Source organism: Manduca sexta, chromosome 24, assembly GCF_014839805.1.
Source record: "Manduca sexta isolate Smith_Timp_Sample1 chromosome 24, JHU_Msex_v1.0, whole genome shotgun sequence".
Taxonomy (NCBI): Eukaryota; Metazoa; Arthropoda; class Insecta; order Lepidoptera; family Sphingidae; genus Manduca; species Manduca sexta.
In genome coordinates, this window is record NC_051138.1 from 7,683,739 (window position 1) to 7,696,917 (window position 13,179).

The 13,179-nt window shown below is 35.9% G+C and overlaps 1 protein-coding gene across 1 annotated transcript; it reads left to right on the top strand.

The window, feature by feature from the left end:
- Positions 1–1,214: 1,214 nt before the first annotated feature.
- Positions 1,215–12,820, top strand: LOC115446663 (piwi-like protein Siwi). The gene is made up of 19 exons (XM_030173416.2): positions 1,215–1,438; positions 2,054–2,358; positions 4,858–4,998; positions 5,365–5,524; positions 6,765–6,876; positions 7,065–7,190; positions 7,281–7,382; positions 7,457–7,550; positions 7,814–7,941; positions 8,367–8,627; positions 8,790–8,932; positions 9,067–9,212; positions 9,401–9,512; positions 10,090–10,219; positions 10,343–10,580; positions 10,806–10,882; positions 10,966–11,138; positions 11,292–11,391; positions 11,519–12,820. Exons 2-19 carry the CDS (start codon positions 2,058–2,060, stop codon positions 11,681–11,683), a joined length of 2,709 nt encoding a protein of 902 aa, XP_030029276.2. The 5' UTR covers positions 1,215–1,438; positions 2,054–2,057; the 3' UTR covers positions 11,684–12,820.
- The last annotated feature ends 359 nt before the right edge of the window (positions 12,821–13,179 follow it).

The window sequence follows — 13,179 nt, forward strand, 5'->3', positions numbered from 1 at the left end:
TGACGGTGCGATGATGTTCAGCGTCAGGGGTCACCACTTTAGCGGTTCCAAGGTTGTCACCGCTGTAGAGGAACAGATGGTTGCATTCCTCTATGGAAGGGAAAGTTTTCCAGTCAGGCAGATGTTGCGCCTGACCGGCCGCGGCCCCTCCGATGGTTCCTATTCGGAGATGGTATATATGCTGTACGTCGCGCAAATTGTGCAAGCGGAATTCAGAATCGTCTGTCGCCATCTTGCGTGATTGCTATGCGATAAATCACTATAGTTGTGTCAATACCACATAGGTCTTCTCGAAGTTCTGCTGATGTTGACGAGAAGGCGGTATGTATAATAATTGAACCGCTACATCATAATAAAAAATATGTATAAGCCCACCATAGTGCGTTATGAGTTTATGATTACGCTTTCGAATTTTTTGTGATTGAAATAAATGAATCCCTTCCAGCCGACTTTCGAGAAAGTTCAGCCAGGTACGTAGGAAATATTGTAGTGCACAAGTGTGTCTGCAATATACAAATGCACTGTCTGTTCCTTCACGGTCATAGTCCGGTGAGACAGCAATCCGACCTGACCGGAAAGAGAACAAGCGAAGGGCCAACGACTTTTCATGCTTTCCGAGACATGTGGGTATCACACCGCCAACTTCCTGACTCCGAGTGGTGACTGAGTAATTTTTACGATGAAAAAACACAGTCACAATTATTTTTAGCCCAAACTAGGATTCAAACCCAAGATCTCAACGCAGTAGTCATACTCGTATCGCGTACGCATTACAACTACGCCACCTAGGCAGTCATGAAGTATAAGCCCAGGCTAAGAGTCAACATTCCAGTTCTTAACATAATATATACTACCTGTCGATCGAGATTAGATGTGACTCTATGGTTTTGAATATGATAAAAATAAAAAAATGTCTACAGTTGTAGTGTTGCCATTTATGTAGATTAGCCACCAAAACTGATGGTTTAGACCCCCTTTTTAGTTGAGAAATATTGGTTTGTGGCTGGTGCTTTTGAAGCGAAGTAATTTATAACATTTAGGTGGGAGAAAAACGTAAATCAACTAAAATATTATATACATTTAGGCATATTATATAGCCATTCTCAACTAAAACAGTAGTGTGCGGTCGCCGAGAATATCGAAAAAAATATATTATCGCCACCCTGAACCCTCGTCAGAAAATCAGACTTTTGAGGTTTTTAATGGTTCGAGCAATCATTTACTGCCGGTAGGGATTCAGCAAAAAAGCGTTTGCAACACTGATCATACTTCACTCTCATTTCCTTTTGTTGATAGCTCGATCTTGTATGATGTATCCGGTTTTATTTATCGCCATTTCTTATTTCCTGTCTTCTCGCGTCCATACATGTTAATTGCTTGTAAACAAAAATATTTGAAATAAAAAATACATTAGTTTTCTCGTACAGTGATCAGGAAGGTACGTAAAATTAATTTAAATAGTTCATTATTTTATTAATTCGTATATAAACTGGAATAACTCGTGACAAAATTGTAGTAGTATCCCAACATAGGTAACATGTTACGACAAGCAAATATATGGTAGGTGTACAAATATTCATATTTAAAGGCATTCATATCAATAAAGATTCATTAGTAATAATAATTAACTAGAGTATCCAGTTAAAAGTACTTATTTAAAAGTTTCATCTTCAAAAAGTTTTAACAATATATATTGCTTACCTTCAAAATATTTTATTAATACTAGCATCAGCAATTTCGTCTCGAGCTGGCTTTAATCTGCCTTCGAAGCGGTAAAACGTATCGCCTTACTATTTGAGTAGTAAGTACTACCCACTGAATGCGCCATGATGAAAATTGCAAATCCGTTGTAAACTTAAAATATGAAAGCATAATAAAAATATGAAATTTAGCGAAGGTTGAAACTTCAACTATATTATACTTGTTAGGTACGTTATTTACTATATTATTAGAACTTAATACCCCCTACTTCACATAAAAACTTAAAACATACAAGCTTACACACGCATACTTTTGAATCTGCAAGATTGTTACTATTCAAATCTCATTTTAGAACAATGTCAGATCGTGGTCGGGGAAGGGCCCGTGGGAGGGCAGGTCGAGGTGGCGATGGAACTGGACCGGTCCCGCGCAGACCCGGAGAGCAGGCGGGTCCGGTACCACAACAGGCCGCCCCACCAGGCCCACGGCCACATCCACCCACCGCCTGGGGTCCACCACCAGTAGTGCCGCCAGTCCGAGCGGGAGTACCCACGCCGACAGTCCAAGCTGGCCGCGCGTCTCACCGATCAACGCCATCCACTCATGAACATCCGGGTGATATTGATATTCAGCAACGCATGCAAAGGATTGACTTGGGTATGTGTTACATATGGTTTTTTTAAAGCTTTGAATTACGAGATAAGCTTGCCGTTCGCCTGATGGTAAACAATACGACCGCCCATAAACAGAAGAAACACCATCCAACCCTTAAATTACAAAGTATTGTTTGGTATTCCACTGTGCTCGCCATCGTGAGACATGAGATGTTAAATCATTGTATAGTTCTAATGTCTTGAAAGGTTTTGATTTTGTCTCATTTTATGGAAAAAAATATTGATGGTGCTATTTCTCAAGATTTTTGAGTTAATTAACTACTGAGACAGCATTCATTGATCTGCTTGGAAGCGCCCCACATATTTTTCAAATGATTACTTGCTAGGTTTTGCTTGCAACTCGTAACTGGCACCACAAGATAGGTCTTACCTGGGGTAAAAATCCTACTAAGTATATACTTTCCACACTAACAAGTTGCCTATTTGTTACAGGCATCTGTCTATCTCTATGCCAAATGTCATTCAATTTATTCACTGGCATCTTTGCAACTAGTAACATAAAACCAAACTTTTACAATTTACACATATTACATGCTCAATAATAAACTGAAGATTGCAGTTTATGTCAAAACGAGTTAAGCATACAAAGAGTTGCTTTAACAATTATCTATCTTCCTATTTCATATTTTTTTAGATATCTTGTTTTTACATTGATTTACAACTATAGTCTCTTCACTTTTCACAGATATTTATTACAACCATACATATTGTTATGTGCCCAATAATGCTAAAGAAAAAATAAGATGTTTTTATATTAAAACAATCTATTGATAATTAAGACTGAAAACAAATTTGAAAATGTTTAATATTTTAAAGTTTAACAGGCTAATACAAAATATGTCAAAAGATATATCAACATGTCAATAACTTTTGATAATAAACAGACATAACTTATGTGTCAACTTTCCCCATATTAAAAAATAATAAATAAAACAAATTTCATAAAATATATATTTTTTGTATTTTTATTCACTATTGTTATTATGGTTTATTAACCTAGTTATATTCCATTTTGTAAGGCAAATCATGACTACCGAAACATTTTTTTATTTCACAAAGCTGCCTTTGAGTTAGGTTAGTCAATTATTGAGTGTGCAATATTAACAAGCTAGTTTTGCTGACAAGTCTAATGAAGCCACTTTGATATAGTTTCTCAGAACTAAATACTGTCTTTATTCTTAGAGAAACGGTAGTTTGTATGTTAATCCCTGAATCAACTTGAGTACAAAATGCATTCATTTCCGAATTTTCCTTTGTCAGTTTACTTACAACAAATTAAATATCTTCATAAACTTTTTAATTATAATGAATAGGATGAGTATTTCACATGAAAATTGCAGGCATTTAAATTCTACCAATTTTGCTTTATCTTTGCGATTGTGTGCATTTAATTTCTACCAATTTTGCTTTATCTTTGTGATTTAAGTCAATTTTAGGCACAACTCACCTGTCTCAGGCTGTTCTTAGTTCTTTTTTAATATTGACTATCGCGAATGTTTTTGGCAGCAAAATTTGTCATTAATTTATGCAATAAAAATGCAACTGCTTAAATTTACAATATTTATGTTATAAATTCATCCAATTCTTCCAACTTTCTAAAGACACTTGAACTTCTTTGAATTATTCTTTTACTGATATCCAAAAGTGATAGGGTATTATTTATGAGATCTCTTTTTTGTTTTCGCTTTAAATGACGAGACGAGCTTGCCGTTCTTTTGATGGTGTGCGATACGATCGCCCACAAACAATAGAACCACCATCCAACACCTTAAATTACAAAGCATTGTTTGGTATTTCACTGCGCTCGACTTCCAAATATGTGAGATGTTAAGCCTTGTTATGTCGAGTAGTTACACTGGCTACAATTTTCTTCAAACTGTAACACAAATGTGACTACACACTGCTGCTTGACGGCAAAGATAGACATTGCAAGGCTATCTACCCGGTCTGTCAAGTATGGGAGACCTACCACTTGTACTTTCTGTACCTAATCTGATATACCAAATATAAAATGTAGTATCTACTTCAATATTATTATGAAACTAATTATGAATTATCACAACTCACTAATATTTATTAATAACAAATGTTTTTGTGTAAACACAAAGGGAACATAACAAATCGAATGTTTTCATAATGTTACTGTAAAAGGCCTTATATCTGTATATCTTAGGTAGTAAATCTCAAGATTTACCAATGTGTACTAGTAATTAATGTGAGGATTTTATAACAACGAATAAGTTTTCTGAATATTGTCTTTAAAATGTCGTTCAATAATTGTTTTGAGCGACATTTTAACGTATTCAAATGAGCTATCTGCCGATTTCAGTAAAGGGTCCCAATCGATCTTTTCGATCGATCGTGATAATTTACTAATCAGAACAGTTTTTTACATGTTTACTTTGATGGATTTATTTGCGGGTTTGGATCTAATCTTATGACTGGAGTCATTTATTAAAATCGGCCTGACATTTGCGCGCAGGACAAGGTTCACAACCGGGGGCCAGCGGCGAACCCGGAAGTGCAGTTGTAGGCAGGGGGTCGCGCCGCGGTGGCGGTCGCGTTCTGCCAGAACAACTCAGCGTGCTGCGGACTCGTCCGGCCACTGTGCAGTCCAAGAAAGGTATGTTAACTATTACATAACATTGGTCAACTAGTAGTAATATAACCAAATCTCAATGGAGGTCAGGCCTGCTCAACAATACAACTTTTCCAATGTGTGCGCGCATGTTGCTTATTGCTTGATTCAAGATCTTTTCTGTTTTATACACTATAAACAAAAAATATATTAATTAATTGTATCACTGCCATTTAGGTGTACATATTGCTATGGGTTCTTTATTACCTGAATGAAATTAAATAAAACAATTCAGCATATAAGGCTCATCATGTTCATTTGTCAACATTTTATTAATATTTTTAAAAAATTGGGTACAATAAATGCCACTACAAGCAACACGCGAAATTAACCAAACATACAAATCCACAGGTACATCTGGCACTCCGCTGGATCTATGCGCAAATTATTTCACGGTTCAGACAACTCCACAATGGTGTCTATATCAGTACCACGTGGACATATCGCCCGAGGAAGACAGCACTGGTGTTCGTAAATCATTATTGCGCATACACGCCAAGACATTAGGAGGGTAAGGTCACTTTAATGATTTAAAGTATTACAATTATATATATAATATAGCATCTCACAAAATAGCGGACCTTAAATAAGCAGGTAACACAAAATAATTTCCTTTCTTGTTTTACGAGTATGGATATAGTATGCATTTGCTGACAGCAATTCGACTAATTTGACGATGTAGAGGCGTGGGAAGATGGGGGTCTTGATAGTGTATGGAGTGCGACATATTGTTTTAAATAACGTGAAGTGAAATGAAACCCTAAATGAAAGTAATTGGTGACCCCTTGGTACTTATACCATACACAATAAAAATAGATCCTATTAAATAACCATTTTTGTCGACGTTTTTTGTAGAAACTCGTGAATATAGTAAATTTAAATTACGAAGCATTTACATTTGTACTATTAGAGACATATTTATTAACATACTTGACAAACTTTATAAGTTATATCAATCGCTTCACTTAATTTCATTGTTAAAATGAATAAAACCCTCTCCTGAAGTGATAAATTACTATCTCAACTTGTATTTTCTACAGTTAGAAGGTATTGGCAGTTCACTGTTCATTTGCAATTTGTAAGCAAAATGTATATTTATTTTAGTTGGGTTAGCACAGGATATAGATTAAAATATACAAAAAACATACTATGATAAAATATTTATTACAAATTACTTACTCTGAATATTCTTTTCACCAATTTAAATAATAATCATAAATCGAACAAAGATTTTTAAAATAATACATTGGGAAGTACTTTTTGAAAGTTGAATTTTTCATTTTCTATTCTTGTTCATATAAACAGTACAGTAAAACATATTTACATACATTAAAATTATTTAAATACTATTATTTTTTGCTCATGTGATGTTACTAGATCAAAATGTGCAATGCGCCTGGTGCACCGTCAGTCCTGAGAACATGAGCACAGGCTGAGTCTGTATAAAAAGGTTTTTCTGTGTGTGCTCACACACACCTCGCGTTTCGTACTGTACCTCTCACAGAGCAAATGTATGTCCATTGAAAAAAATGCCAGGGTAAAAACAAGCCTGTATGTTAATCCAGGACATGATCTACCCAGGTACCATGTGCAACCAAATTCAGCAGTTTCTGCATTTAGTTCTTATAAACATTTTTTTTTCTTTTTTGAACTTTCGCCATTTAGTTCTTATAATTTTTTTTTCTTTTTTAAACTTTCGCGTGATCTTTTGACTAAAGCCAGTTATTGCAAAATTTGTTCCTCTTCCACAGGTATTTGTTTGATGGCACTGTGCTATATACAGTGAAGCGTCTTCACCCTGATCCATTGGAATTATATTCCGATCGCAAGAACGACGGAGAACGCATGCGTATTTTAATAAAAGTAAGGAAATTTTCTTATTTAAGCTTAGTATCCCCTTGCCAGTGCATAAGCGCACTTAATGGAAATCTAAAAAAAGGTTTCAACATAAGTTACAATAATTTGTTGTGTGTCCTAAATACATTCATTTATTTATACAAGAGATATGCATGTACTAGCTGTATAATTACAAGTACAATATATTGTTACAGTTGACCTGCGATGTCAGTCCCGGTGACTACCATTACATACAGATATTTAACATCATCATAAGGAAATGTTTCTATCTGCTTCAACTGCAGCTGATGGGCCGTGATTATTTTGATCCTGCTGCAAAGGTAATGTAGCCATAACATTAATTAGATTTGTTTTGCATGAATTTGACCTGTACAACTTTACCATTGAATTCATGCATTTATGTATTACAGATTGATATACCAGAGTACAAACTGCAGATTTGGCCTGGATACAAAACCACGATAAACCAATATGAAGACCGTCTCCTTATGGTGACTGAAATAGCACATAAGGTACTTCATTTATATATTTTTGGAGTTCAATTATAGGGATTCTAGAATCGTCATTTATGTTAAAATATTTCAAGGTTCTACGTCTCGACACAGTCCTTCAGATGCTTTCTGAATATGCTGCAACAAAAGGTAGCAACTATAAGAAAATTTTCCTGGAAGATGTTGTTGGTAAGTGTCACTTACTTTATCCATACTTATAATTGCGAAAGTAACTGCCTACTTTGTATTCCAGGAAAATTTATAGCAGGACTTATATCTTGAGAAAACCTTTGTGACCTTTCTTTAACTGAGAAAATCTATTTACAAATTTCTGCCAGACTAACCAGTTTAAACAATCCCACTGACTAAAATGATAATGTTTTTTTTTTAGCTAACCTAGATTATAAGTTTAATGTGCAGTCAATATCCTATGAGTGTTAATCATATTTTAGGTAAGATTGTAATGACTGATTATAATAAACGGACGTACCGAGTGGACGATGTAGCCTGGACCGAATCCCCGCGTTCCACATTCAAGATGAGGGATGAAACTGTTACATACATTGATTATTATTCCAAGGTAAGCGAGTATTGATTTCTTTTTTCATTTGATGTTCTCTTTAACTTACACATAGCGTAGAAATTTTAGCTCGCCTTACGGTGTGTGGCGGGATTTTCTAACACCGTTGCTAGTGGTAGGATATATTTTATATTTGTCCGGATAATGATCACCGTACACAAGACGTTAAAAAAGATGGCCCACGTAAGTGTCGCGTTCCTGGATCAGTCTATGTACATCGGGTTCCAATAGGCCATAATAATTGTGTCGACTGCCGAAGGGTTATCTCTCCTCAGTCGACACTCTATTGGACCCTACTCAACTTACTATCAAGTGCAGTGGGGCCACCTTGCAATGCACATAAAAAAAACCAAGTGATATTCAGAGCTTTATATTAGAAAAGCACTGCATAAATAAATAAGTTAAATATAAATACTTTATTCTAGAAATACAACATAAGGATCCAAGATGCAGGCCAGCCTTTGCTGGTGTCGCGTTCCAAGCCACGCGAGATCCGCGCCGGCATGCCCGAGCTCGTGTACCTGATACCAGAGCTGTGCCGCCAGACCGGCCTGTCCGATGAGATGCGCGCCAATTTCAAACTGATGCGATCTCTCGACATCCACACCAAGATTGGACCGGACAAGAGAATTCAAAAATTACTCAGCTTCAATAAAAGGTTCACTCAGACACGAGAAGTAGTGGAGGTTTGTGTATACTACAATATTGCTATTTTTTGCCGGCGATGTTGCGACCTTGAGTAATTTTTTGAAAAAAAGCCACTGTTTTTCTTACTATCAAATATTTCACACAGAACTAAGAATATGATATTCAATTTTAAAATTATTCATAATAAATTCCATTTAAAGGAACTAGGCACCTGGTCCCTGAAACTGTCAAACGACCTGGTGAGGTTCAAGGGTCGCCAACTGCCCCCCGAAAATATAATTCAAGGCAACAACATCCGGTACCCAGCTGGAGATACAACAGAAGGCTGGACCAAAGACATGCGGTAAATAATTTATTATAAATAAATTACCACTAATTAAATCTTCCTTATTGCTGACATATAAACACGGACTGCTACATAAGTAAAAGATTCAAAAATATATCTCAGCAAGAAACATATAATTACTTTTGTTATAGATCCAAGCCATTGCTGACGTTAGCCAACATGCCATCGTGGGTGGTGATAATTCCGGACCGCCAGCGACGCGACGGCGAGCCATTTGTCGACCTCATCATGAAAACTGGCGCCGGAGTCGGCTTCAGAATGCCTCGTCCAGAGATTGGTAAAGCAATTTTTTTTTTAAAGTTCGCTTCAACATTATCTATGTTTAATACTTTAATAGGTATAGGGTTTATAACGTTTTTATTTTGAAGTATAATTTTGATTATTCAAACACAGTAGTCTGATGGCAACTAGAATTTCATTCTTGTACATTAAATTGTCTACAAAAAGCAATTCATTATTTCACAGTTGGAATCCGAAATGATGGTCCGATGGAGTACGCCAATATGTGCGAAAATGTTATAGCTCGTAAAAACCCTGCTTTAATCTTGTGTGTTTTGGCCAGGAACTTTTCGGACAGGTAAGTGCTTTATTTTTTACGAAATTATTAATTGACTTTTTAGTTACTTTCAAGTACAGAACAGTTGCTTGCAATAATTATGTTAAGCGGTGATAGCCTAGTTGGGTATGGCACGGACTGTCGATACGAATGTCCGCAGGTTCAAATAGCAAAAGTACGCACCTCTTTCTTTTCTAAAAATGATGTATGTATTGTTTGTGAATTGTTACTTGCTGAAACAGTGAAGAAAACCATCGTGAGGACACCAGCATGCCTGAAAAGGTTTATGTAGGATTTTTGAGGCTGTGTTAAGTCTACCGATCCGCACTATGGGAGTGTGGTGGATTCGGGCCGAATCCCTCTCAGCACTAGGGGAGGCCCGTGCCATACCCGTGCTGTGCCGTGGGCAGTACATAATACCGGGCTAATATTATTATCACTTTATGAGAATAATTATTTTTAAACAACTGAAGCCAGCAGCATTACTGCGCATCATTAAATGGCTTTATTTCTAATTGAAATGCAACAGACCTCGCTCCCTATTGCTTGGAGACAGAAATTCTTATTATGAGTTACCTACATGTCTTTTTTTTTTCAGATATGAAGCAATCAAAAAGAAGTGTACTATCGACCGCGCTGTACCCACTCAAGTGGTGTGTGCCAGAAACATGACCAGCAAATCAGCCATGTCCATTGCAACAAAAGTTGCTATACAAATTAATTGCAAGGTATGTTTTGAGTACTTTCATATTTTACTGAGTTTTAAAAATATGACGAAATGACAGTTGTTAATCCAAGACGTTTATTGTGACCATTGAAAAATGACACCTCATTAAAATATAATTGAACAGCTCGGAGGATGCCCGTGGACCGTGGACATCCCACTGCCATCCCTAATGGTGATCGGGTACGACGTGTGCCATGACACGCGCTCCAAGGAGAAGAGTTTCGGCGCGTTCGTGGCGACGCTCGACAAGCAGATGACGCAGTACTACTCGGTCGTCAACGCGCACACCTCCGGCGAGGAGCTCAGCGCTCACATGAGCTTCAACATCGCCTCGGCCGTCAAGAAATTCCGCGAACGAAACGGTAATTTTTATATTATAAGTATATTTATATTATGAGTAATTTTTGCAACTCATTGTGTCTATAAGGAACAATAACCGATTGCGCTTCTGTTTCGTTGAAAAAAATCAACTCTCGCTATACACAACATGTTTGTTGCTGTTTGAAAAGCTGGACTTGTTTGCTGCTGTATGAAGCCAGGTCACTAACTATTTAGATATACCTTATATTTATATTTTAAACCAACAGGTACACTGCCAGGCCGTATCTTCATCTACAGAGACGGTGTAGGCGACGGACAAATACCTTATGTCCACAGCCATGAGGTAACATGCGCTAACTAGACATTTTGATATTTCAATAAAATATCCTATGTGTTTGGATGCCCTGATTCTATTGAATTTCACAGGTCGGCGAGATCAAGAAGAAACTGGCTGAAATATACGCGGGAGCCGAAATGAAGATGGCGTTTATAATTGTATCCAAACGCATCAATACACGTATATTTGTGGACCGCGGAAACACAGGTGACAATCCTCGCCCAGGCACAGTCATTGATGATGTTGTCACTCTGCCCGAACGGTTAGTATACTTGGTTACTTATGTCAAATAAAAATTTGAACTCATAATAATATGTACAAATTATGCACATATACATTTTCGTTATTCTATTTTAAACTAAAAAGTAACCGAAAGTATTTATGTATGTTTTAAAGTTTGAACTTATTGTTACAGTTACGATTTCTACTTGGTGTCCCAAAATGTGCGCGAAGGCACAATCGCGCCGACTTCTTACAACGTGATTGAGGACACTACAGGCCTTCATCCGGATCGAGTAAGTTGAAAATACACACCTATGTCATGCTCATAAAATTTCTGATCAACTTGTCATCAATATGCTTGCCCTTATTTTCCTTATCAATATTGCTACTCTAAATAAAAGAGTAATGTTTGATTTTCAGATTCAGCGTTTGACCTACAAACTGACGCACATGTACTTCAACTGCTCGTCGCAAGTGCGCGTGCCGTCTGTGTGCCAGTACGCACACAAACTTGCATTCCTGGCAGCTAATAGTCTTCACAACCAACCTCATTACTCATTAAATGAGACTTTGTATTTCCTTTAAATAAGTATGAATATGTATAGTACATAGTACAGTAAAAATGTTCCAAGCGAAATTAATCTACCTTCTTAAATAATATATGTGCGTGACCTGTTTCGTGGTGCCAGAGTATAAGCTATTTTTAAAGTAGAATAAATATATTTTACGACTGGCTAAGCCTTAAATTTTACTCTTAAGTGATAAAATAAGGCCAAAAACAGGTTTACGCGTATTGGGATTAACAAACTTTTTACTGAATATTATCTACACATATACAGCCAGTGTTTAGACATACTGAATTTTGTATGCCCTAAATGAGCAACCAACATCTTACGTTGCATTGTGTCATACAAATTTATTATTTAAGAGTAGGTAATTGGTATAAAGTATGGTCCACCCACCGATTTTCACTTATTAAGTTTACCACATAAAACAATCTTTCAATTATATAATACCCTATATGCATACCAAATTATTATTCCATTAATGTATTTAGTCAACATGGTAAACATATTCGTCATACACTTGTATACACTCAGTTTTGGATGAATAGTTAATATGAGTAAAATGGTCAATTCTCTTTATTTTAAAGGTAAAATTGAGTAAAATCTTTGTTAGTCATAATAATAATACATATATGACCAGGCCTAAGCTGGTAAGTAAGAAGTATTAATTATTAGATTTAAGTGATGTTTAAAAAATCTCAGATCTTAAATAGATCTTTAAATATCATCATTCATACAAGTAATTTGTAACATAAAATGGTGATACAAATCATTAGGATCTGTGAACACCACCGATTTATTTCCTTTTTATGTTTTGTTTCTCAGTTGTTAAGACGTTTTGTGATATTATTTCCTATATTCACTTGTCAGGTATTGAAGGCAAATTCATTTGAGTAAATATGGCCATACTCAAAATAGAATACTTAAGTGAAAAAATACCTGACTTACTGCCAGTGGCATTTATTGTTTTAGTATATTTAGATTTAAGTTTTGATTTTTATTATGACGGTATCATAAAGCTTTCTAATAATAAGAACTTTAAAAACTGCGTTTATGACAGCTGGTCATCGGCAACAAAGTTGATTCTGGTTGCTTCCGATTTATAACAAAATGTTAGTTGTGTTTTTTTTTAAATACATTTTTCTATTTTCATAAATTTTCTTTTAATTATACCTCTTCGAAATGAACTAAATTTGTATTAAAAGTTTCGCCAAATATATTCGTCCCAATACCTAAGCAGCAGATGATATAAGTACAACATGTACAAAATTATACCTGATGATATGATGATGATCATCACCTCGCATCAGTCAGTACCGTCTCTTTCAGTTCGAATGGCTCTTGAATGTAGTTCCAGTGCACTATTATAAATAATTTTACTTTTAATACATCGCTGTAACGTGGCTAAATTGATTCACTATTTTCTTAACTTGAATAGACTAAGATAATATTTAATATTTATCATTCACCTTTCTCCAGGTTTTTGTGACATATATTCGAACCTTGTATTTGTAT